The following is a 26,632-nucleotide window of genomic DNA, read 5'->3' on the forward strand; positions in this document are numbered from 1 at the left end:
CGGGTTCTGCCCCTGGCAACAGTGGAACCAAAATGTGGCCACAGTGCCATGATCAGAACCTGACCACGGTGTCACAGCGGGGCTGGGGAGGGGCCTGTGGAGGGCAGCCAAAGCCCAGGCTCATGCATGTGGGGGAGTGAGGGCAGGTAGGCACCCCACAGGAAAGGGAGACACCGGGTCATGGGGACAAGGAGGAGCAGGAACCAAACTGGGAGCTTCCCTCTCTGCCTGTGAACATGGTGGTGGCTGGCAACAACATGCAACAGCATTTGAGGCCTGGTCAGGCTAACCAAGGGCTGAGGGTACCCCAAAAGTGGTATCTCTGGGGTACCTTGCACCCCAAAATTTTATGCTCTTCTGGAGGGGAAAGGGACAACATCTGCACAGGTGTCCCAGCACCAGCTTGCTTCAGGATACAATAGGAAGATGGTTTGATCTCTTCTGGGCAGCCATGCCACTTTCTGAACTCCCAGAGAGTCAAGAGAGCACCAGCTGGTCTTCCTCTGCATCTGGCACAGGTACTCTGAGCACTGTACTCTACACAGTAAAGCCGTCTCAGGAAAAGCGGGAATGCTCCCAGCAAAACAAGCTTTGGGGCCACCAGCGTAGAGATGCACAGAGCCCCATAGGACTTATTTGAGGGAGAACCACACCCATGCCCAGTTCTTAATACAGAGACACAAGAAGTGTGGGGCACAGGCACAGCAATCCACATGTGCACCCAATGGATAGGAGCCGACACAGTGCCTCCCGCAGCTGGGCACTTTCTGATGTGAGAGGGAAAGACATGACCATAACCATCAGGGGCAAGCAGCTGTCAGGTTGGAAGGAAAATGCTTGGCACAGCAGGTCCAAGAACTGCAGCCATAAGCAGAACACAGGCTGGCACAGCAGCTCCACGTGCCTGCCGTGTCACCCCACAGCCTGCAGAGTGACACCCTTGCAGAACCAAGGAGGAGCTGTGGGCAAAGCTGACAAAGTTTTCAGCTCTGCAGCAGTATGCTGCTGCAGGAGTCGCTTCTGTCGCAAATCCTGGGAGATTCCAGTGGCTCTGCTATATGAAACAGCTGCAGAGAGTGCTGCGGATGTGCCGGCTGTGCTTGCATGGCTGACACATCTCCTGCCAGTGCCCTGTGGCCATCCAGGCTGTCAAGGTGGAAGCTCAAATCACTCCAGACATGTAGTCTGTTAAAAAGGTGTCTGGCAGCACCACGTAGCTCTGCAGGTCCTGGCAGGAGACAAGCTGTAGTTTGCTCTAAGGTGTCTTGTTGGAAGGTAGTGCTTCTGAGAAGCTTGAAGCCTGACTCCTTAGCAGCAGCACTGAATTTTGGATGGTTTTGCTGCTCTTTAGAAAGACAGTGAGCAGGAGACTTTTTCCAGCTAGCTCTTGCCACTCATACTAAAACAGGTAACCCTACTGGTGCTTGCAAATTTTAGCCAGTTCCTGGTCTTCCATTGCTTAGCTTGAGAGATACTGCTTTTTAGCTGATTTTAGACAACTCCAGGGCCTTCAGCTCCCCAGCTCTGTTAATCCCCTGTCATGGTTTGAGATTGGCCCCCCCTCAAGAAGAGGGGGACTCAGAGGTGATTGGGTGCCAGGGCAGTGTTCCCTGAAGAGCCAATCACCACTCATGTTGTTCGCTTCTGCTTAAAATCATATATACACAGCCCACCGGAAGCTGTTGGCAAGCTTGTTGGTGTCTGCTGGGTGTAGGTGTGGAAGGCCAGGGGGTGGCTGGGCTCCTTCTTCCCCCTCCAGGGGGGAGAGGGGAGCCCTGTGGCCCCCCAGCTCTGTCTAGGCCAGAGTAGAGTTATGAGGCAGCATTTTGAGTGTGTGCAGTGAGGGAAGAGACTCACAGCACCTGAACCTGACTTGAGGTAAGAGGAGAGAGGCAGGCATTTGCAGCCAAGCCTTCTCCCCCCTCCTTTTCTACAGCTAAGCTGTGGAGGGGGGCTTTTCCTTTCCCTCCACTGGAAAGTGGAGGAGAGGCTCAGCATTGAAGCTGAGCCAAGTGGACGGGCCGTGGAGGTAGGCCCGGCGCTCGGGAGAAAGAGTCCCAAGCGAAGTTGGAGACGGACCCCCCCAGAGAGAGAGAGAAAGGGGCCTGGAGGATGTCTCTGCCATGCAGGACAACCCTCCACTTCCCCATGACAACAGAGACCAGGTTGAGTTCTGTTGCCCTGACTGAGCAGCTTCCTGGAGAAGTTCAGTGCTGATCTCAGTGGCTGATGGAAATGCTGGACTTAGGAAAGCACACCGATGTGGCATGTCATAGAATTTGTGTTGGAAAAGACCTTAAAGATCATTTAGTTGAACCCCACGCCATGGGCAGGGACATCTTCCACTGGACCACATTGCTCAAAGCCCCATCCAACCTGGCCTTGAACACTTTCAGGGATGGGGCATCCACAACTTCTCTGGGCAATACCATGCAGTGTTATTAATGTCTGTCAGGTGCTGGCTACACAGCCTCTGTCTACATGTGCCAGCAAGAGATTTATGGTGTATGAAAACAGAAAACAAGAACGAATGGACCAGAGTCCCCAGACATACACTGAGAACTCAAACACAAGGCAGAAGACAAAGGAGCTGTCAAAGAAGTCACCCTTGGTGAGTGCTCTAATAGCAGTGCCTGTGGGAAGCTACTGCATATTTGGAAAGAAGGTGGTTAGTGATGTGAGGACAGATTGGCTACTTAGCACTTCTCATGCACTGTGGCACACCCTGGATTTGGTTCAGGTTGTCAGAATGCTTCAAGGAACTCACAGTCCACAAGAAGGAGCCAGCTAGTCTCCAGCATGCACCCAGCAGGGTTGGGAGGCTGCAAGTGCAGGAGACAGTGCAGTGCTGTTTGGCTGGGCGTGTGACAGCTGGCTGTGGGGCACTTGTTGTTTAAGCCTCTGAAAAAAAAGAAGTCATCTTTAGGGGAGGGACGAGGATAGGAGGAACAGTAATTTGGACACAATGCATCAATGCTGAGAGCTGGGGGGGAGTCTACTCCCTACTGCTGCTTCAAGCAATTATAGTGGTCAGAAATGCACAGCACAGGGATGATATTAATTCCATTTTTTTCTGATTTCTGAATGTTGACCTCGTACTTTTAAGGTTGTACCCCTAATGCCACATAACAAGTTGTATAATTTTTGCACTGAAGCAGATTTGCACCCTTGTTTTCAGAGCCACCACACAGCAGTTTCCTGCAGACAGTGTTCCTGTGCCATCTGGAGCTCACCGGGCTGATGAGCACAGCTGTAACCCCCAGGCCTACAGAGCGTCTGATGCCAGCAGCAGGGAGGGTAACAGCTGGATAGCAACTTGCTGGAGTGGCATTTTCCATGTTGCTATCCAACTGCTGTGTCAATTCTGAGCTTTATAAGAGCCTGTCTGGTTTGTGGGGGACCACCCTTCAGCAGACAAGCTCCTCTCCCGAGTTAGTCTTGTTTTTGTCTAAAATACTTCAGCTGTTTCTCAGCATTTTCCATGCTGCGTGTTCCACCACAAACACTACCACCAGCAGCAGTGCCTGAAAAACTCTTGAAAAATCCAGGACCGTGGCTTGCAGACCCTCCCTCCTCTGCTATAACGTTATATTGTTACTTCATCAGGTAATATAATCATGAGAACGTCAAGGCGAACACCCAAAAATATCACCATCCCGGACTCAAGGCACTGATCCAATCCCCAAGTCCACTGTTTCCCTTCTACTTTGTGCATGGTGCCCAGTCCCTCAGCCCAGGATGGCAAGAGGCATGACTAGAGATATTAGATATAGGCAGGAGAGGTTGACATTGCTGTAGCAGCATGGTTCCAAGCTGGGTCTTAGCTGTAGTGAGCAGAGGACCAACAGGGATAGGGGGACTGCAGAGCCAGGTGCATAGCATGGTTCTTCAACACGCACACTGGCCTAGCCCACCAAGAAAAGGCACAGAGCGCTTAACCAAAGAAGAAGGAATGATGTCTGATGTTTGTCAGTGTGTCAGCTCTCTGAGTTAAAGTGGGGGGTTTGGGCAAGGAGAGGATGTCCGATCACTTCAAAAACTCATAAAGATGGAGGCTTCAAAGATTAAGTGTGAATTCCAGACTCAGTGACTTGTCAAGCAGCATTCCTAGAAAGATTGTGTCTTAAATAATTTGAAATGTAAGCAGAGATGATAGAAAAAATGCTTTCAAAAACACCTGTTATGGTGAAAAAAAACCCCAACAGTGATTTCAGAAAGGCAATTCTGGTAAAAAATGCCCAAATCTACTTTCTCATGTTAGCTGGATTGAAATAATCAGAGTACTTGTACAGCCATAACAACAGTGCTGTTAAACAGAAATATGTTTGTATATCATAGAATCATAGAATATGCTGAGTTAGAAGGGACTCATGAAGATCATTGAGTCCTGGCCCTGCACAGGACACCCTAAGAATCACGCCACGTGCCTGAGGGTGTCGTCCAAATACTTCTTGAACTCTGACAGGGTTGGTGCTGTGACCACTTCCCTGGAAAGCCTGTTCCAGTGTCCAACCACCCTCTGGGTGAAGAACCTTTCCCTGATATCCAACCTAAACCTCTCCTGACTCAGTATGTTCCTAGAAAAGAAACACCAGTCTCTTTGCTTGCGGAGGAGGCCATGAGCAGTTATGCTTTTGTACATGTTACGGTGGAATAAGGAAGGGGCCAACAGAGCCCCTGAGACATGCCAGGTTATTCATTCCTTACAGACCATCAAAGGAAAGGGAAGACTGCTTCATTTACCAAAACATATCCCTAAAGGAGCAGACAGGGAAGGGGGACATTTGCTCCATTGATGTAGGAAGTCAGACAGTACAGCACTAAGTCTTTCATGAAGCAAAACCTACTTGAAGAGCCCAACGCTGAACACCTTCATCCTCCCAGTGCTGAACACCTTCAACCTGGTAGCTCTGGCCCTGTGGGAAGGGATGTGGGTACCAGCTCATGCAGAGTAGGGCGGAGATCTCCATCTCCACAGACAAAAGCATTAGAGGGTGTTCTGATTCGAACCAAAATTCTATGAATTGCTGAGTTTAATCACAGGTTAAATAATCTTCATTCCTTATTTGTACTTTATTTTGGTGGGTTTACTGTCATTGGTTGAGAGCTCTGCGAATATGCTGATAAATATAGACTTCATATTAAAATTGGCACTCGTTTTTAACTTGGTAGATATGTTAATCTATTCACATTTATACAAGCACAGTAGAGTTATAACATGCATTAATTCAAATACTTAATTTACATTTTATTTTGTTAGGAAATAGTGAATGAAGCATTTTTTACTTGACATTTAGAAAATGGAATATTTAATTGATAGCAAAAACAGTATTTAAAAATGGTTTCTTGAATTATTAATACAACCTAAGATGGAGTGGCTACATAAAAGCATGTTTGAACCAACTGCTCTAGTCTTTTTAGGCAGGTTTGTTTAGTGCAAGAACAACCTGATCTGACCACAAATTTATCCCTACTGCGGGCAGGGGCTTGGACTACAGAGCACCAGAGAGGCCTCTTCCCACCTCAGTCTTTCTGTGGTAACTAAATGGGTTCTTCCAATGACTGCATCATTCAGGCTTTTGGAATGAGGAAATCTCAGGGTCTCACACATTTTTCCCTTGCTTGTTGTCAAAGTGTAAAAAATAATTCCTTTCCTACTCCCAGATGGGTTTTCAACTTTGAATGAGTTATTTATTCAATGGCAGCAACCCAGGCCACTGAAATTAAATTGTACACCTGCAAAAACAGACTAAAGTGGACAACTTGCTGAACATTTCTTTCACACCAAGCTTTAGGAGCTTAGTGTTTGTCACAGCTTCACCAGTCCTTAAGCCTTGGGCAAAAATGTGTTTTTTAAAACTAGCACTTAACTTTCTTTTATGTATTCAGAAAAATAAACATAAATTAGCATAAATTAATCAAGATGTTTGACTATTTTTATAAATGGAATGCATTTTATTGGATAAAAACAGCTATGTTTCTTTTGATCCTGTAACTACTAGGCAACAGAGTTGGAGAAGCTTCCTTCAGTTTTCTTTCAAAAGAAAGGTAGGGCATTTTGTTTCCTTCTATTAGTCTTTAACTCCTTCAATGCTGCAGGTCCCCCTTGCTTGCTTTAAAGCAGCAGATGTTGCCCCTCAACTTGTCAACATCTTCACAGTTCATCCTCCTGGTTCACATGGCAGAGAGAAAGTAGAGCCATGGTTGATTATAAAAGGGACAATGGCTCAGAAACTGTCAAACCAGCTGTGTCTGGGCAGACATGGGCTTATTTTAAGTCATTTCAATATGAGCAAGTTGTCTCTTGGGAACGTCTTTCTTCTACACTGCCAAGCTGAGATCTCCGGACTGATTCAGCTGGCATTTGAATTGAGCCTTAAGATCATCAGCAATATCACCTTTCACCTTGAGTCACTCAGCTGCTGCTTCTTATCCTAGTTGCTCTGCTACAGAGAGTTTTGGTACTCAGCATATATCTGACCTGATGTAGGACGGACAGCAGCCCTGTTTTGAAGGGGAAGCTGAAGCAGACGACCTCCGGGGTACTTTCCAATCAGTGTTTCCAGTTCTGAGTAACTGTCTCATAAGAATTGATCCGTGATAATCTGAGTCTCACAGAAATACACCCTACAGCTGAGTTTCAATGAGTCTGCTTAAGCACAGAAGCCTTATACAAGCTGTTAAACAGATAGTGAGGGGGGGACTGTCCACCACATGGCTCTGAGTGTATGGTTAGGTAACACCTTAAAAGTGCTTAATGGAAGGCTGGATGTTGCTGAGCTAGGGGGCGAGTTCAATCACTTTATTCAAAAGCAGGGGAGGAAGGTGGTCCCACTGGTGGAAGGTGATGGTTTCTGTGCACATCATGCAATGGACATGGTGGTGGCAGAGCCCAAGGGATGGGAGCTTGGTGAGCACGTCTGCTCGCTGGAAAGGGGAATTCTTTGCTGAACATCCTCATCAATATATTTGCCCAGCTACCTAGGAACAATGCCCAAAGATGGGGCAATCACAGCTGGACAAGATAAACTGGTCATTTGTGTGCATGACCAATTATTGTTAATAAATGGGCTTGAAGAGGCTGGAAAAATCTTCCCTCTTGTCGTGCTGAATGGCTGCAGCTTCCTGAAACTCAGACTTGACTTTACTCATCAACTAGGATATTTCCAATCACTCTAAAAGGGCAATTTCTCCAGCACCATTTTAGAAAGTGTTTATGTTGCACTGACAGCTGTTCCAGGAAATCTGCAAGCTAGCCAGTTCTGTAAAGGAGCTCATGATTACTTTAACTTAGTGTAACCCTGCTTTAAGCACTTCAATTCTAGGAGAAGTAAACTTTTCAGATCCCATTACCACTAGAGTGATACAGGTAACTATTAACAAGGATATTTAAAAACAAAAAAATTAAAGTAGTTTTTGACTGACCTGTTTTTGATACTTCCAGTCAAATTGATTTCATTTTGTTGACCTGGATTTCTTGTTTGTTTTAGAGAGAAGCAATTTACTTCCCTGCTGTTTCAGTATTTCACATCTGGACTGCTGTGGCAGCCTTCTTGACATCATTAAGGACCAGCACAGAGCTGGCTCTTTTCCAGCCTTGTGGGCTTTCCTTAGCAGTTCAGAGCCTTTCAGAGAGTAGTCCACAGACTCCTTTGGGTGGCTTTCACAGGACGACAGACATAATTTATTGAAGACTGCTGATCAAAAAAGTCTTGGCCCCAATAGATGCTATTTAAAACTCTCCTTTACTGTTTGCCTAGGAAGTACATCATCCCCATATTGACACCAGCACCAACACAGAATAAATATTTACAGAACACTTCCCCTCCTCTCATTACAAACAATTCTGCTATCTGCAGTTGGTAATGGACATGTGCCATGTTCAATTATATCAAAAACAAAAGGCATTCTAAAAAAAGCTGCTCATGTTTCCAGCCTTGTCACTTATAGGCTTTGTTCCCACTGGCTTCATTTTTGTACTTTGTAATTTCCAGCTTCTACTGATTTTTTTCCTCCTCTGGTGATTACATATTGCACAGCTATTGCCCTTATTCCCTCCCTTCCAAGGTTACATTTTAATGTCCTTTCATTTGCATTTATACTTTTAAGCCGTTTAAAAATGCTGAGGCTTTATCCAAATTTTGGTCTAAGTTCCCTCTTCTTGTAAGTCAGAGCACTCCCTCAGCTGCAGCAAATGTCCCCTGAATGCTCCATGCTGCTGGCTGAAGCACCCCTTTGTTGGACAGAAGCAGGACACAACAGCAGAGTGGCAGGGAAGTAAAACAGCAGCACTGCTTGCCATTTTCTGGCACTGAATCAGAACCCAGCCAAGGTGTTTCTCATCTGTTTTGCATTAGGCCATCAGAATGTTCCAATTCTCAGTGTGCCAAGAAGCACAATGGGAACGCTGTGGCCAAGTTTTAGTCTGAAAACAGGAACGTTCCAGTCTACCTCCCCCTCCCAGCATCCTATGCTGACTGCAGAAAACCCTAGACTTGTATTTCCCAAACCAGTTTGCTGGTTTGGTGTGCAACACACTCCTGCCCACTCACACACTCTCACATGATACCACATGCTTTTATAAGCTACTTATTATCCTTGGTCAGCAGTGGTTTCATTACGGGGCTAGTGCTCCAAACACTCCTTTAGCCCACAGTTCCTAGAGAACTTGCTGCTAACACTGGCCATTACAATTACAGTCGTGTCCCCTCAAAACCAAACTGCTTGGAGGACTGTTTGCATCCTTCGTCACCCTTGCGCTTTGCCCAAAGCCCATCTTCAAGTTCAGACCACATCCTCCATTTCTGTCAGTTGAGCACCCTGCTGCTGTCTGAATTAACCCCAGCTCAATAAAGTTTTTCTCCTGCCACAGCTGTCTCACCCCCTGGATCACGGCACAGTGTCTCCCCACTATGAATACTGTACCAGACACATAGCCAACATCTTCCAGAATTTACTTTCTCTCTGTTTAAGAAGGGAAGCCCCAGGGAGTGGCCCAATACAATCTGGGGTTTCAGACTGAGATTGTGGCAGGGGTACCAAAAACATGAGCCATAGCCTGGGCAAGAACCCACCTCTACTTTTTTCTGTGCAAAACGGGAACCCACAGACCCCTTTTCGAAGAAAAAGCAAGGACTGACTCAATGCTAACTCCCTTGAGCAGAAAACTCCAGCTCCTGAGCTGATGGCTGACAGGGTCCCCATACAATGACAAGGTGGGAATAACATTGCTCTTCACCCACAGTCCTCTGAACCTGAGCAGAGCTTTGGCTTCATGACTACAAGAGCAAAATCTTCCATGGATCCTCATACAAGTCATACGTGTGAGGAAAACATTCTGTGTTTCAGGTGAAAAGCCTAAACCTTCCTGATGAGCAAACCACAAGCAGCAAGAAGAGACTTGGGCTCATCCATCTCCAGGTCCTGCCAATGGAATCGATAAAGGGGAGCTTCAGTGTGGGTCATCTCCTCACAGTTACCTACAGACACTACAGAGACACATCTTCAGTAATTGTTTTGGAGCCACACATTTCTGGCAACAAGTTGATTGTGACCCACTAGGGAGCAAGTTATCAGGATATCTGGAAATACCTACCCACATTCTTGGAGGCACATGGCTTGTCCTGATGGCTTATTTTCTCAGCTGTGCTGCCCAACAGCCAGAGTGAGTGTTGACCTTAATAACCTCCACCCCTCCTCATTTAAGAGAAGGCAACTGATGAAGTACATGATCAAACAATAATGTGAATAAATGTCCACCTTCTTGTGAGGGCACGACTGATAGGGCAGATGTTTTTCACATTCACTAGAAAGCTTAGTAACCTTTTGCAAGTACATTAGGTACATTTTAAAGCCTGACTTATGCAGAATGTCACTTATTAATGCTATTTAGGATTGGTACATGAGAAATTTGTACCACATTCATAATTTACAATAAAAGCAGAGCTAAGAAAGAACTGGAGAGACCAATTGCCACAGTTTATTTTAGAGGTAACAGCAAGGCAAACAGAGTATTTTTTTTCAATGAATTTTATTTCATTCTGTTTTATACAAGTGGGATCTGATCCCCAAACTTTCCACCATCAACATAATGGAGAAGCACCACTGCACAAAAGGAAGGCAGAATTTTGGAGCCGGAAGACAGGCTAGACCAAGCCACTTCTCCCCACGTGGTTAGAAATTCTTCCTCCTTCCCATAATGTGCTTCCCAGACCAACAGGGTTACCCCAGGAATAAGGGAGACAAAGCTAGCTCTAAACACTCCCTCTGCCTCCTCCTCTCCCCAGCAAAAGAGGCTGCTCAATGCCAGTAATGGAATGGTTAAAGACAGGGAGCACATCAGGTTTTCAGTTTCTCAACCAGCCCACTAGATTAAGAAGTAGCCTGGTTACTCCCTCTCTCCTGAAAAAGATCCAGGAAAATCAATGACCTAAAATGCTGAAGACTTACCTCCTTTCCTTCCCCCATCCCATAGCCTTGTTCTCTAAGCACAGAGTAGGCAATGAACTCTGAGGAGGCTGAAGGAAAGCCAAGGAAAATCAGGGGCTACCTGAATCCCTGGGAATCTGGTGGCTACCCTGGTGCCCTCATTCATTCCCTTTGAGGTTCAGAGACCTGTTTGGAATAGTACACAGAGAAGTCCTCCCTTAGGGACTTGGAAGCAACCCGGGATACAGAACACACAGGAACCACAGTGAGGGTACACACCATTCCAGGGATGGCTCAAACCACAAACAGGGCAAGACTCCCCCTCAGCCAAGGCCCCAGGGCTGGGGGAACTGGGACGAGGCCCTGGCAGGGGGAAGAGAGCTCCTGCAGCAGTTCTGAGGTTTCATGGGAATTTACTTCTTCTTCCTCTCCTGCGAACAGCGAGGGCAGAACCTGTTAGAAAGGGAAGTACAAAGCCAACGCTGAGGGCATGACATGAACCTCAAACATACAGTCCCAAAAGACCTTTTCCAAGGTCTCTAACAAAGCCTTAATTCAATTTTTCATTTTTATGAGGTCTTTTAAGTGTACTCTCCCATCTGCCACCCGCGACCTCCCTTTTCCAAAGGCCAATGGGCCCTCCAGGTTGCTTGTTCACTCACCATTTCCCTCTTGGTTTTGTTGTCAGACCCACACAGGCAAAATGAAACCATTCAATGGAACACTGTTGGGATGGAGAGCAGTCAGTTAAAGAGCAGTTTTCTTTTGAAATCATTGCTTTTGGGCTACCGGAGATTCCCAGCATTTGATCACAAACTCCTAAATCCCTAGCAGCAATCAGGGAATGAAGACTCACACCCAATCTACACACTGTTAGCAAGGAGAACTCCCCTTGTCCCTTGCTAAGTTTAGGGGCAAGAAAACATTTTAAGGAAAACCCTGACAAAAGAGGCACTTAACAGGTCATGGTATGCCACACCCTTGCCCTTCCCAAACTCCCCGTCTCCTTCCACTGCTTGCTGTATCAGGCCCCACCCAAGCAGGACAAGACTTTCCATCCAAGAGTCTTCTCTCCACTCCTTTCTCCCCCATTTCCATCAAGTGCAGGCTCTTACATCTGGGTTGTCGCAGCCAATCATCTCCCCATAGGAGACCTGGTGGCAAAGGCAGTAAGTAGGCTCATTGGGGTCCACGGGCATATCCAGTACATCTGAAGGGTGCACATTTCCAAAGGTGACTGAAGGCATCCCATACTCTGTGCTACTGCAGGACAGGAATAAAGTAGGTCAGCAAAATAACTGGCTTTGAGTCCCTTCATGTCTCCCAAGACAATGTCCTCGTTTGCCAGAGACAGATGCTTCTCTTATTTAAGCACATACACCCAACTCCAGTGAAGTGACCTGCTTTCCTCTTCAACCTACACTCCCCTGAAAGAATTAAAAAGATTCCCTTCTTCTTGCTTCCCAAGAAGGGACAGGAGATAAACCCTTCTAGTCTGGGTGGGGATCAGCTATCCTTCTCAGGCTGGGCCTTCCTTGGTCTGATTTCTAGTGCTGCTCCTGATTCCTGCAAGTCTCTTAAAACACTTACGTGCGGACAAGCTTCAATTTCTTTTGGGCAGTTTTTGGTGCTTCCTCATCAGAGTTCTTCCCTTTAGAGCGAGCACGGGCAGCTTTTTTCTCTTTCTGGGCTCGGCCCTCTGATAAGAAGAGAAAAAGGTGTTGCATCTGTCACCCCATCAAAATAGACACCGGACATGGTGACAACCTCTCCAGCATTAAAATACGCTCCTACTTTGGAATGTATATCAGCTTTGGGCCATGCACTCCATCTTAATTTTATCTAGTGGCCTTGAATATCCTCACACAAGAAGCGCACAGGTCACCATCTTTTTACCTGTCCTTCAGATTCCAGTGCAACAGTCTTTGATCTGTACCATTCCAGTGCCTGCCTTCATCCCCACCACTTCCATAGTCACTTGGCTGCCTCCTGTATCAATCTGCAGCCCAGTGGTGGTACTCACTCTTCTTGCCCTTGCTGGAAGAACTGTCATAGTCACTCGACTCTATCTGCTTCTCCTTCAGGTCTGCTTCAAAGCGAGCGAGGTCTGTGTCCAGCCGCCGGATGTGCTTATCAACCTGCAAAGACAACAGTGACCAGGAGTCACCACAGGACAGAGCCCAGGAGGGCAAAGAAGAGGGGGCTTGCACTAAGGAGCCAAGAAGCAAAGAGCGGGCAGGGCCTAAAAATGAGAGATCAAGGCCTTTCAAGACTAGGGGCTTTAGTTCGGACTTTCACCCAATAAGCACTAGACACTTCCCTTCATACCATCTCGTAGGTCTGCATAGCCAGCTGAACCTTGTCGTCCCCAAACTCCTTGCACTTCCCATAGGCCTCCTGGATTTGCTTGAGAAGCCCCAGTTTTTCCTCTGAAGACAAAGTTCGTGCATTGCTGATATACTCTGTGGCCAACTTATCGATCTCCGACTTGAGGTCTGAAACAAGTTTACCATTAAATACATAAATACACACAATGCTACAGTGCCCTCCAGTAAGAGAGACTGAATGAGTGGAGCAGCTTTAGGCTTTTTTCCCTGCCCGGAGATCCCCATGATTAAAGCAAAGCAAAGAAAAGCTGGTCAAGCTACATACTTATTGTCTTGGCAACAAAACCATCTTTAAGCCTCACCTTCTGTCCTCTGATCCAGATCTCGCATGAGCTGGAAGTTTCTCTGCAATTCAAATGGCAGGTTCTCAATACCTGCAGGGAAAGAAGAATACATGGAGAAATCAAGGTTCTTGTCCATGATGCCAAGGCAGGAACAAAGCTAACCAATAACAACACATATACCCCTCTAATGATGTCCCTGGTGCACATTAGCGTGCTTCTATTTGTTGCCAGCTCCAGAGGAGACAGACTATAAAAACATGATAGATTTAACGTGGGAGCACAGTTCTAGAATACATATTAGTTAGCGGAAAACTGCTGCCATGCAGAAAGATCCACATTAAGAAAGCAGAAACTCAAAATTTGTAATGAGTGTCAGTCATTATAACATATTCAAAAACTCCGCTTAGTAATGAAAAAAATAGTACAACAGCTGGTAAATAATGCCATTTAGTTGTTCCTACACAAGGATGTAAAAATTGAAGTTGATCAAATGCTAATTCACTGAAAAGTGAGTTTGTTTTAGTGCATCCATTTTACATACAGGGGACAGTAGATGCTTTGGGCAGAGTCAAAGAGGAAGTCTGAGGTGGGACAGGGAGCAGTGAATATCAGTCTCAACCCCCCGTGACGTGTTCCTTTTTGTGCCTTCTGCACCGTCATCTCAGTGCGGTCCATCCAACACCTGGAAGGGTGCCATACATCATGAATAATAAACATTTGTAGGGCTCTGAATGAGCAATGTGAAGTTGATAGTCAATTAATTTTCAATGCACTACGCCACTCACCCCCTAGGCATCACCAGATGCTCAACTGGCAAAGCTGATAAAAACAATTCTCATTTTTCCATGCCTGTCTAATCACAATGAGATCTAGTGTTACTGCATTAACCTGAAATCCAAGCTTGATTATTGTCACCTTTATATGTAATTAAAAAAAAATAAAAATCTTTCTTGCAGGTTAAAAAAAAAAAAAAGGTGGTGGGAAAAGCTCTTCAGAAACCCAACATAAGCATATCTGCTTCCTGAACCCGCTTTCCAACACACAGGGAGTGCAACTGAAGGTGTGTCTGGCCATCACCAAAGCTGTCCAATACATCAGTCCAGGCAGCAGTCTCTATTTTCACTGCACATATTTCTACAGCAATGAATGCTTTTTCAATTCCCTGAAAAGCAACCAGCTGTCTGGGAAGGTCTGTATGCAAGAGGAAGGTTTTAACAAGTACTACCCACAGGCCGTGAAATTAATTCCTATAAGAAGTAAAACCAACTCTGGGCCTTGCTGAGCACAAAAGCTGTTCCTTTTACTTACTTTTTTGCACAAACAGAATATAATAAGTTATGCATAGAACCCTTCTGAGTAATGAAGTTGCTGCTTCAACAGATTTCTGTTGCCATTTCTAATTTAGTTACCTGAGAAATGCTCAGGTAGTAGGAGTCCTTGAGTACCCAGCTACATAATCCACAGCACATACACATCACCCCTCTGCATTCAAGGACAGTTAACAGTGCAAATTCAAATTCTCAAAAAATTACTAAGCGGCAAAATTCTGTCTGCACATTCCTGAATTTGATACTTCCATGTTTGTTCAGCATGACAGACTTCACACAAGGTTTAAGCAGCCAGCTACCAGATTACATCCCTATGGCTCAAAAAAGCATGTCACAAGATGATGGGGACACAAGATTGAAAATTAATATTGCTTATAGAGGAAGCTCATGGCAGGGATGAAATCCAGCCTGGGGATCTCAAGACCATGCCTTTTTTCTTCCTGCAATCCCTGGACTCATCAACTCGAAACTTTTCAATTTACACAGCAAATGAAACATGGGTCATGCTGCAGCATGCTGCTTTTCATTCCTCTCCAAAGCAGCCCCTGCAGAAGACAAGACAGGTATCCTCTAGAGGAAAACAGTATCTGTTCTTGCACTGCACACAATATGTTGAATTTATATTGAGTTTATTAATCCTGAAGATCACAGCTTCTAAATTCTGGACTTTGTGGTTTTTAAAAAAGATTAATGTAATTTCTTTTTGTCTTCTGAAAAGGACAGACAGTAAAAGCACAAATTCCACCAGGTACTGTCAGTTTTCCCTTGGCAGGGCTAGAAACCTTTAGACAGAGCAAGCACCTCAGCTACAACAAAAGCCAGTAGGATGCTGTTCTGTGGGCAGAACAACCCCACACAGGGTGACAGTCATGTTTCATGCTGACGTTCTCGCTGCAGGAGAAACTCAAGCAGGAGTTTGTTTCTGCTACAGAACCTGAAAGGGACTGTGTTCTAATTTTTACAGCTGTCGCTGTAAATATCTGCCACCACCACTAACACCAGCACATGCCCTTGTCTGGGCAGTGTGTGTCTTCCCTTTGCCTCCATGTGCCCAGCCTCATCTCCTCAGCCTGTGCCACCCACCCTTCAGAGACCCTCTCTGCCCAGTGCCTGCTCCCCTCACTGCCAGCCCCTCAGCCAGGCCAATGGCTCCCCTGCTTTGTTACCTGCCTCCAGGTATGCAGAACCCTTTGCTCCAGGCAGTGTGGGGAGAGGTGTCACCTGGCTCTGACTCTGGCCGAGCAGAGTCCCAGCACAGGCACCATCATTTACCAGTTAAGCACTTAAGAGGCACGATCTCCTGGAGCCATGACCTTCCAGATGCTCGTTAGCTGAGCAGGCTTCCATGGGGACTGACGAGACAAACCCCTGTCATTTTAATTCCTTCCCTGCTAAAACCAGCAAAATTATTTCCTAAAAACCCAGCAAAATGTTTCACTCTGCAAATCTATTACTGGACCAATGTTCTGCAACTGCTTTGTCAATAAAATGGGAGAAAATGAAACAAGTGACAGTACAGTGACTTTATAATCAGAACTGTTACAAAGATACTTTATCTGTTCAATTGAAAGTGGAAGGAAGCTGAGCACATCATTACTAAGTATGATCCAGAGAGAGTCTGGCAATAACAAAAAGCATAACAAGATAAAGCTGCAGCCAAGCAAGTTTTAACTGAACGACAAACTATTTGTATGGTACATAGCTTAATCTAGCTATGGGGATGTTTTCTACTATCTGCAGCTTAACTCCAAAGCTCTTGTGTAACCTTAAACAGAAGTGATTCTCTGCATCACAGAATTTATCACAGGGGTCAGAACATTTGCGGAAATTGCTTGACCTATGCTGTGCTGGCAATTAGACATCCCCACCCTAAGAGTCCCATTAAAAAAAGAAAAAAGATAAATCTAAGATTTAAGTTTCCATTTTTTTATTCCAACCAATGCCACACACTTTTCCTCAGTACTTCTAAAAGCACTCATGTTATTTATGTAATTTCATTTCCTCATGAATTTCTCCTTTTTTCCTTTACAATTCATTTGCTCTTTCATCTTATTATAAGATTCACCTAAAACTTTCATGACTAAATACTATCTATCACAAAATACCCAAATAATTCTCAGAATCTGAAACTGATAATTGTAAAGAAAAAACACCCTAGAGGCATCCTCGATTACTAGAGAAGAGGGCAGTGAAGCACAGTCACTCTGATACACAACAACAGAGACAAAAATAAGGAATAACAAGGGCCTCTTTCCACACAAATTGCATAGCAGCAAGAGAGGAAGAGGAGGATGGTGAAAATGTCCAGGGAAGAAAGTGCTAGCAAGGCCAGCAGCTTGGCCCAAAGCATGGACTGGCATCAATGCAACTGTGTCACAGAATCACAGAATGGGTCAGGCTGGAAGGGACTACAGTGGCTCATCTGGTTCAACCTCCCTGCTCAAGCAGGGTCATCCTAGAGCATATGGAACAGGATTGTGTCCAGACGGTCCAGAATACCTCTAGTGAGGGAGACTCCACCACCTCTCTGGGCAAGCTGTTCCAGCGCTCAGTCACCTGTGTAGTGAAGAAGTTCTTCCTCATATTCAGGAGGAACCTCCTGTGCATCATTTTCTGCCCACTGCCTCTTGTTCTATTACACAGCATCACCAAGAAGAGCCCAGATCCATTCTCTTGACACCCTCCCTGCAGATACTTAGAGACATTGATGAGGTCCCCTCTCAGATATCTCTTCTCGAGGTTGAACAGGCCCAGCTCCCTCAGCCTTTCCTCGTAACAGAGATGGTCCAGTCCCTTAATCATCTTTGTTGCCCTCCACTGGACCTGCTCCAGGAGCTCCATGTCTCTTGTACTGCGGAGCCCAGAATTGGACTCCACACAGCACTCCAGATGTGGCCTCGCTAGAGCTCAGCAGAGGGGCGGGATCATTTCCCTTGACCTGCTGGTAATGTTATTCCTAATGCAGCCATCTGCACAAATCCACAGAGAAGCCATGTGCAGCCCTACTGATTCCTCTCACAGTACAATTACCCTGAAAATCATTGGGGCAGGTCTCTCAATGAGTTTTTCTCACCCCTTCCTTTTCTTACCTTGTTTTCATTTCTGATCACAAGCCAAAGTCTCTCCACCCATCGTTGTCTTTTCTCTCCTCAGTTCTTATCCCTTCACTCCCCCTGTTCTTCTGTCTCTTTTATTCTCCTCTTTCCTTGTCACTCCTTTCCCCATTCATTCTTCCATAGGCATCCATTACCATGCGGTCTTCTCCCTTAAAAAACACACACTCTCTCTCCAAGCAGACTTCAACACCACTCTCTTTCCTCTCCAATAATTATTATTTTATTTACTTCTTTGTAGAAGCACATGTGGGGTGTCAGGTGCAGGCAACTGATAGTTAAACTTCAGCTACTTAACTCAGATGTTACCTCTGACATACACATGCAGAGAGCGAGCCTACACAGCCTGATAACTTCAACTGTGCTTCAATCCCCCGCAGCACGTCTTTACTGTGCCAAACAATGGATTTGTATTGTACAAATTCCTAAAAGATGATCAGTAGTACCAAGGACCATATAAGCACATAGAGCCTTTCCCGAGACATCTGTTTACCCACTATGTTTACATGCATGTTTAAATTTATTAAAAACCAGGAAAATACATTTGGAAACATAACCACAATGGCTTTATTGAACAGTATATATTTCAGCAAACCTTTTAGACACCACACTGCTGAAGGTAATTAAAAAAAATCCTACTTGTGCCAGGGACTGCCACAATGAGAGGGCAAGTTCTGTGCCCCCCGAGAGGAAAGCAACTGGTATCTTGTGGGGGAAGCACATTGGACTTTTCTGTACTCTGTGATTCTCATAATTTTGTAGCACTTGAAGTTACTGCATGACAACTGGCTTACAGCAATCTTCAGGCGCTCCCTTGCTTCCTCATTAGGGGGCAGGATGTCTTTTATATCCCTCCTTTCAGAAGGTATAACTCTTTTAAACTAATGCTTCTACTCTGTCTTGTGTTCTCAAGTAATTAATCATCCTCCTACACAGTTTACTGAAATTATTGCACAAGCATAAGGTATACCTTTCCCTCTATTCATACATGGCTCAATGTACACATCCTAACCTGTACCATTACCCTCACAACACCTCGGTAAGGGATAATACTACCCACATTTTTACAAAGAGGGTGCTCGGGTGTGGCAGACAGATTTAGTTACAGGCACCCAGGAATTCTGTGCCTATGTCATATATCCCAAGCTATGGGCCAGTGCACTGCACATGAGTCCACCCAAGCACATCTCCTTCAGGCACTGTCCAAAGAAACAGGAATTAGTCAGCAATGACAGTCAATGCAGCAGTTACAGAAACCCAATTCTACCCCAAAGTGTGGACTGTTTTCCTGGGAAGGGAGGGCTCTTTCTGTCATTTTCTTATTACACTATCTAAGTGCTACAGCATCCACAGCCAAGATAGCAGGCAATGTTAAGTCTCAGAAAGGGAATCTTAAAGATCAACCTTGATTTCTGAAGCTTAGAGGGCTTGGAAGACTAACACAAGAAATGAAACTCACAACACTCCTGACATTTTCAGCCTGTCACAGACCTCCAAAGGCACGGACAACCACCAAAGAGCTCACAGGGCTGTTTGCCATCACATCAGATTTGCAGTTGGGTGAGTGAAGAAATACAGAGAAAACACAGTATGCTTTGCCATGTAAAGCCACCTTGTATCAGCTCCAACAAAAGTATCAATGAACAACAAAATCAATTCTAAATGAACTGGTCATTAAATGTATCAGCTTAGTGTGGGCTGTGCCAGTAGCTTTCACACAGAAACAAATGCTGCCTATGAATCACCAAATTCTCCCCCCTGCATGATATCTTTTGTAATTTTCCACAGATGAAGTGTGCTGCATCACAGGTGCAACTAATTCGAAGTCTCGGAAAGGCAAAATGCATCTTTCATTACACTGAAATAGTGTTGAATATAGAAAAAATGCATTAAGAGACTTGCATTTCTGAAGTACGATGTGAGAAACTTTAGAGGCAGGGACAGGGGGGTATGGCTGCATGGTACACTGGGGAGGGGATAACAGTAAAGATGGGAAAACAAGAGATAAAAGAACTGCTGGGGAATTTGGAATGCAGCCAGGTCTGGGAAGGAATCGAAGGCTTGCCACAGCAATTTCCGACATCACACCCATGTCCTCTAAGAGCATTAAGACGACAGTACACATCACACCCTCATTTGATGAAGCTACACAGAGGAAAATCCTGACAGATGTAGCTCTTCCGAAGAATAATCTTATTTTACTGGGTTAGCTAATGTTATCAAGGAGTGAAAGGACATTCCCATGTCAGTTGTAGAAGAAAGAAGATGACTTTCATAAGGGCAGATGCTGCTTCTGTTGCTCTGTGCTTGTGTTGGTTTAAGTTTTCTAGTGTTGACAAGCCCTGAACTGGTGCATCTCTATGTGCCTACTGACGCATGCAAATAGAGGAGCAAAGGAAACTCGATGCCTTCCTAATCAGTGTAAAAAAAGGGGAAAACACAAAGTAAAATGACTACACAGTACCACATTAACTTACCAGCTGAGGTCTCCTCACCTAAGCCTGTTTTCTCCATTACCCTCTTCACTGAGGTAGATATGTCGTAGTGGCTGCTCCTGGAACAAGTCCTGACTGGTGGCCTCCAAGACAATGGAATTTATATCAAGCAGCCACTAGAGCAGCCAGGCCAGTGACATCCCTCTGCATCTCAAGCTCACCAAGGCTACCTGCCCTCTGCTGATGACTCTCCCAGCATTTAGGTCTAATTTAGATGAAACGCTGGCTTTAGTTCCTCAGAGGTTTGAGTTGACAGAGGATGGAAACACTCTTTGTTGTTGAGGAAACATACATGCCTTGGTTCTGTTGCCATAAAAGATACATTGGTGTGCTGTCACTAAGAATACTTACTTCATTCTGGTACCCCCCGGGTGGGCAAAGAGGGAAGCACTGATGGTACAAAATACACCTGGTTGCTCAGCAGTTCATCTACTATAAAAACAATCCCTACAGTCATGGCATGTTCACATACAGAGACTTGTAGAAAATTATTTGGGACTGTTTTCTGAGTATGTGTGTGCTTCAATGACATCTTTCACAAAGGAGATCTGCAATCCTCTCCAAAACTCCAAACACGAAGAAAACTCAGGGTTTGCATTTTGTCTTCTGGAAAATCTGTATTAGTCACATTCTCCCCCTCCAAGTTTCCACTACAGTATTTCTAACCCAGTGCAAGAGCCAAGCACAGTAACTCAAGTTCAAGCAAGCACAAGCTCCTCTAATGAGTCTTCATGCACATTCAATCTTTTAATCACAAACCACTATTTTCTTCCTTCTTCCCCCGTTCCTTTCTACATCTCTAACTCCTTTGCACCCATAGTTTTTCCCTTACTGACCCCGTTGCTAAGGAAGTATTCCATATCATCCCTTTCCGTAACACAACATACAAAAAGCACAGATAAGAGAGTTCGCTCTCTTCTCTCTTCCGGTGGCTGAAGGCGACAGGTCTCTCCGTAGATGGGCTTTGCTGGTACAGGCCAATGGCTTCTGCCAGCACCACCTGTGTGGTGGTTTGAAAAAGGCTTTTCCTCAGGAGGTATTGTTTTCTTATATGGGACCAATGAAGAGCTTCGTACGCTCGTGCAGGAGTTACATACTCATAGAAACGGAAGAGAAGAGGTTAATTTTCGGACTGCATGGCTAGAGGCAGAGGCAGCCATGCCTTAAGCGTGCCAGGTGTGCCCAGGGCCGGGGGCCCTTGCCTCTGGCTCCTGCCGGCTGGGCCAGGAGCAGCCACTCATGCTGTGGAGCTCCCTCTCCCCCCCTGAAGCCGGTGACTGAGGAGGACCCTGGAGGATCAGGAAAGGCCTCCGGGTCGCATTATCTCCACTTCGCAGAGATGGGGGAGGAAAACGGCAGCAAGATGCCCAGTCAGCCAGGCAGAAGCCTGCGACCGGCTGGAAGGAGCCAGCGTAAATCAAGGGGTGGCGAGAGAGAGAGGGCTAAACTGAGAGAAAGCTCTGACCTTTGGGAAAGCAGCTGCAATGCCCAGATATGTAAGTGCCAAAGAGAATCTTTCCCCCAAGCTTGAGGGGGAAGTCCTTGGCCCCCGCAGGTCCTAGCCTAGCTAAGACTACGGGAATAAAAACTCCTCAGGATTTTTTTTCTCAGCTGGTCTTGCCGCTTTCCTTTACTGTGGGAAGGAGGGGTGGAATTCCCAAATAGTCTTCTGAGAAGCTCAGGTCTCGGGAGCTGGGATTTTCACAAAGTAAAAACAGGAGAAAAAGACAAGATAAGAGACACTTAACAGTGCCAAAAGAATTAATTTAGAAGAACTGTAGCTTAAAAGTGAAAAAAGACTTCTTTTTCTCCTGGACTCTTTTTGGAAGAAAGGAGGGACTTATGTAATGTAATATACTATCTTACTGTATCTGTAGAAGAAATAGTTAGGTTGTTATATATATATATGTATGTAAATAAACCTTTGTAAGTATTTTCCCCCTCCCCCAATGCTGAGTAGTTGTGTTTTGTCTGAAAACCCTCTCACACTGGGACAAATTGTGGGAGGGGGGGCTTGAACTTGGAAATTGGATTTCTGAAGGTCTCAAACCACCACAACCTGCCCGAAGCACCCTTCTGCCAGGGGCTTGCCCAGGATCAGCCTGTCCCGGGGCAGCTCCCAGCAGCACCCCCATGCTGGCCGGCGTCTCCGAGTATGAGTTCCCCGAGAACCCGCACTGGGAGCTGCCCCGGGAAAGGCTGATCCTGGGCAAGTCCCTGGGAGAAGGTCGCTTCAGGCAGGTGGTGCTGGCAGAAGCCATTGGCCTATACCAGCAAAGCCCGTCTATGGAGAGACCTGTCACCTTCAGCCACTGGAAGAGAGAAGAGAGAGAATTCTCTTATCTGCGCCTTTTTATATGTTGTGTTACGGAAAGGGATGATATGGAATACTTCCTTAGATTTCTGACCCCCTTGCTAAGGAAGGCCTAAAAAATCCAAAAAACCAACCCACTACACTTACTAAAGTGTACTAACTTTAGTTACTAACTAAAGTTACTGCACTGTTTTACTGGCTTGAGGGAAAGCACTTATATTATCTTGCTTTCTCCCCTCAAAACCAGCATAAAATGGTTTAGAGACCAGGAACAGGACAATATTTGAAGTGATGGAAAACTTTTTACGCTTAACTTCAGCAACTGGGGAAAACCATTCAGGAAGAAGAAAACTGGAACAAGACAACTGGAACAAAACACATTCCTCTTCTCCCCTTGCCTGAATCCTTTGGCTCAGTATAATCATTGAAAGGACAGCTTCAGTAATTAGGATGAAGGAATGAAGGTGATCAGAGTAGACAAGACAGGAGTTCCTCTGTCAGGATGTTCAGCACAAAAGGAATGTGCATATTTTTGTGCTGAAAAAACATCTTCTAGGAGCATAACACATTTCAGACAGAGCTGCTTTGTAATTAACAGCTTAGAGCAAAGGCAAAGGCATGTCTAATCCTCAGTCTAAACCTGGGTTCAAATTACAGCAAAGACTTGAAAGCTACTGAAATATCAGACCTAAGAACCAGCCAGACACCTTTTACTAAGAGAACAGTTCTTAATTCGGCTATTCCACAAAAATGTAATGGAAAAGAACCTTAGATGTCCAAAGCAGAGGACTCAAAATACATGAACTGAAGCAATTGAAGCTCTATGCACAGTTTTGTCAGACTGCTCGTGCATTTTAACATACAGTTTTTAACTACAGCATGAGGTTCCATGTAAGGTGTTTCTCATTCCAAGGGACTGAGCAGTGATTCAAAGTTTTATTTTATTCTCTTTGCTTGATACAGTCACACACACAAGGCCCAGAGCCCAATGTGAAAACTGACTTTGTAATCAGCTTTCCAAGGTGTTCATTATTGTGACACTAAAACGTTTTCACAATGCTGCAGTGGAGTGGCCCACTTCCCTTACCAAAAGAATGAAGGCCGAGAGATTTACTGAGGCAAAGAGATTAAAGTCACGAAGGCCAGCTAATTACAATCTTGCCTCTTGAATAGCCTGACTTTTCAGAATTACCTGTTCAAAGCAGACTTTAGCTGCAGCTATGAGCATTCTGCACATCTGCTCCCCTGACTGCAAATTTTCACTCATAATTTGAGGGAAGCACAATCCAAGCAAGGAGAACCTGTAAAAAGTGTGACTCCCAACACTTTTTCCTTCCTACGATCTTCACTTCATTCCTTATACATCTTTCCTTTCTTCAAAGATATGAAGAGGCCCTACAAACAACTGCCCTCTTTTCACAGACTTCCCATTCATTCCCTGCACAGGTTCAGCCAGTAAAGCATATGAAAGAGAATCTCTGTGGGAGGAGGAAAAAAAATTCAACTGAAAACTGTATCTGCAATAGCACTATAATACTAAAAGAATTCAGTTCCAAGAGGCAAATGTAAATGAAGAAGTAAATTAGACATCTTTAGAAGAGATGACCAAAGGTTCTGGACTATTTATTTGTATTAAATTTCACGAAGTTTTGGGACATTAGTGAACTACTTTAAAACTGAACTGAATGCTTTTAAAATATCAAAATAATTTTTAAAAAAGAAAAAGGAAGTAGCAAGGAGGGAACCAAATGCTGTCGCTCAGTCAGTATCATGAAGAAGACTCATTACTAAAAGACTATGCATTTTCACAGAGTCAGAAGTTCAAGCAGAATGTAAAAAGATTAGAGCAGGTTGGGACAAGAACAATATAGGTAATCAGAAAACTGAAAAATATGTTATCCCAGGCAATTTTTTTTCTAAGTTAGCAGAAAAAAGGTTAAGATTTAATCAACTACAATCTACACAGGGAATAAACTTCTAATAAGGGGATACTTTAACATGGCAGGTAAGAGGTGTTAAAGGTGCAATGACTAAATACTGGAACTGTGAAAATTAACTACAGACACAAGTCACAAAAGTATGACAGGAAAGCCTATCAGCAGACTAACTTACTGAAAAATGAGATGGATGCTCTTTGACTGTAAGTATTACAATTGAAATAATATGATTTTCTGAAAGAAACTGCAGGTTAAGCATAGCTTAATTAAGCACAGCACGATTAGCTCACAGAGGAAAGTAATACTGCACCAGAAACTTAAAAAAGCCTTTAGAGCTTTATGGGTAAGCAAACCAGGCTAAACCATTGCTGCAAAAACTGTTTTGTTCTTTCTAACATCTTTGTAGCCAGAGTTTTTAAGGACTTTTAGATTGTGCCTGTTGCTTTCTGTTTTTAAGTAACACTGACACCATCATACTAATGGAGAATCTCTAATTCAACTGCAGGACCACAAATCTCAGCTGAGAGAGGAAAATAAGTGTATCATTTTCTCTGCATGCCTGTACTAGAGAAAAAGAGGAGTTTCCAGGGGTGAGTCAACTTTAGTTGGAAGTGACAAGGAGATCCAGAGGTGTTTGACTTTGGTGGGAGCACTTTCCAGTGCTCCTTTCTCTCCAGCTTGGTATCTACCACCCCCCTCCACACTCAGCGCTGCATCCTGCTCATCTCTGCCTACCAACTGCAAATCCCAACCTTTCACTCCTTTATCTTGACACTGCAGCTCATATCAAATATAATGCCCTCCCAGGAGGAAAACCCTGCATCCTCCCCATGCACTTACTCCTTATCCACCTGCTTCTTTCTCCTCTTGTCTAGCCCTTGTCCTACCCACTGAGGAGCCTCAGTCACTTGCAGTCTTCTACAGTGGAATGAGAAAAGCACAAGAAGATAAATCTTTGCTTCTCTCTCACAATCTGCTTTCTCATCCAACTCTTTTTCCTGGCTTTTGCATCCTCCTTCCTTGCAGTTCCTAGATCCTTGCCTGTTCAATTCCAGCTTCCTCTGAAATTTATTATGGTTCTTAAACTTTCTTAATTTAATTTACAAGAGGTTTCCTTTCCTAATGGCAAAGGGAGCACCGAAGACACAAGGAATGAGATCCCTTGTCTTCAAATAAACACCTTATTAGCTCTGTGCTGGAAGAAACCTGGTGTAGCAAAATTTCTGAAAAGCCAAGCTCCAATGTTTCCAAGCATACACAAATACAGAATGAGAGATTTAACTTGGCCAGACAGAACGAAGTAAAAGACACGTTACCAGAACTCCCATACTTTAAACACACCACCCCATTACTGTGCTACCCTGTCTCCAGTGACACCAGATCAGCAGGAAAATGTGCAAACAGCATTCATCAAAGAACACGTTACTGAATCTTAACACATTAGTCTCTTCCTCGAGAAACAACTCCTCTGATTAGTTTACCTGGCTGTTTTAAGAACACGTGGGTAAAACAGGCACTGCAAGTCTTATCCCCAAAGGGCAGAGTTTGACAAAGTTAAGGCAGGACGGTACCAAAGGAGGGCTCCCCGATAAGGTTACCAACTCCATCAGCATTTACACAGCTCCTCTTCGGCCACAAAAACAGGGTTGCATTGTAAATGGACAGCGAAGGAAGCTACCGAGACCACCGTCCCATAGATCCAAAAGTTATCTCTGGCTGACTCCCCCAGCCCTGCTGCTGACGTTTATCCCGGGAAACCACTGACAGCCCAGCTCCCGCTCCCGCGAGGGACTGGAGCAGCACTGGGCTCCTTTCTCCAGGGACAAACCAGCCGCGGGGCCGCGGTGTCGGGGCTCCCGCAGCAGCCGCAGCCGAGTCCTGCCCCACGGCGGAGGGGCTGCCCGCACGGCCCGGGGACCGCCGGCCGACAGCCAGGCCGGGCTGCGCCCGAGGCGCTGGGTGAGCCCGCGGGCGCCCCGGACAAGCGCTCGGCCCCCGCGGTGCCCCGCCCCTCGGGCCGTCCGTGCCCCTGCCGGGCCGGCTCCGGCGCGGCCGCGGCCCCGCGGCTCTTACTGTCCAGGTAGTGCTCCAGGTACATTCCCGCCGCCATCTTGGCCCCGCGCACGGCGCTTCCGCCACCAACCGGACGCGCGCGCCCCCCGGAAGCGGCGCTGCCCGGCCGCGGAAGCCGCTTCCGCCCGTCCTGCCGGGCACTTCCGCCCGCCCCCGCCGCCATTTCGGGTCCGTGGGTCGGCCCCCGCGAGAGGTGAACGGGACGATGGGGGGAGTGGAGCATCGCTCCTGCGGGGAAAGGATGAGGGAGCTGCGCCTGTTCAGCCTTGAGAA

General features: G+C 45.6%; 1 protein-coding gene and 1 long non-coding RNA gene across 2 annotated transcripts; one reads left to right on the top strand and one right to left on the bottom strand.

Moving 5' to 3' along the window:
- The first annotated feature begins 86 nt into the window (after nucleotides 1-86).
- On the top strand, nucleotides 87-12,822 carry LOC113966524. The gene is made up of 4 exons (XR_003533862.1): nucleotides 87-146; nucleotides 6,003-6,048; nucleotides 9,245-9,348; nucleotides 12,513-12,822. It is a non-coding gene; the product is annotated as an uncharacterized LOC113966524 (long non-coding RNA).
- On the bottom strand, nucleotides 9,966-26,433 carry ING4 (inhibitor of growth family member 4). Its single transcript, XM_027681366.1, has 8 exons — nucleotides 26,360-26,433; nucleotides 13,118-13,189; nucleotides 12,757-12,923; nucleotides 12,452-12,566; nucleotides 12,019-12,127; nucleotides 11,544-11,691; nucleotides 11,091-11,152; nucleotides 9,966-10,881 (listed from the first exon to the last, which is right to left on the bottom strand). The coding sequence occupies exons 1-8, from the start codon at nucleotides 26,394-26,396 to the stop codon at nucleotides 10,842-10,844; spliced, it is 750 nt and encodes a 249-aa protein (XP_027537167.1). The 5' UTR covers nucleotides 26,397-26,433; the 3' UTR covers nucleotides 9,966-10,841.
- Between the last annotated feature and the right edge of the window lie 199 nt (nucleotides 26,434-26,632).

This window comes from Neopelma chrysocephalum, unplaced genomic scaffold (genome assembly GCF_003984885.1).
Source record: "Neopelma chrysocephalum unplaced genomic scaffold, ASM398488v2 Primary Assembly neopelma1_60, whole genome shotgun sequence".
NCBI lineage: Eukaryota > Metazoa > Chordata > Aves > Passeriformes > Pipridae > Neopelma > Neopelma chrysocephalum.

Bases quoted from the DNA above. Each gene is read 5' to 3' on its own strand.
- ING4 (XM_027681366.1), bottom strand. From the start codon at position 26,396: ATGGCGGCGGGAATGTACCTGGAGCACTACCTGGACA. The intron at 12,567-12,756 runs GTATGAAGGGAA...TTGTCTTTGCAG, and splicing joins CTATGCAGACCTACGAGATG to GTTGATAAGCACATCCGGCG. The intron at 12,128-12,451 runs GTGAGTACCACC...TCTTCTTATCAG, and splicing joins TTCCAGCAAGGGCAAGAAGA to AGGGCCGAGCCCAGAAAGAG.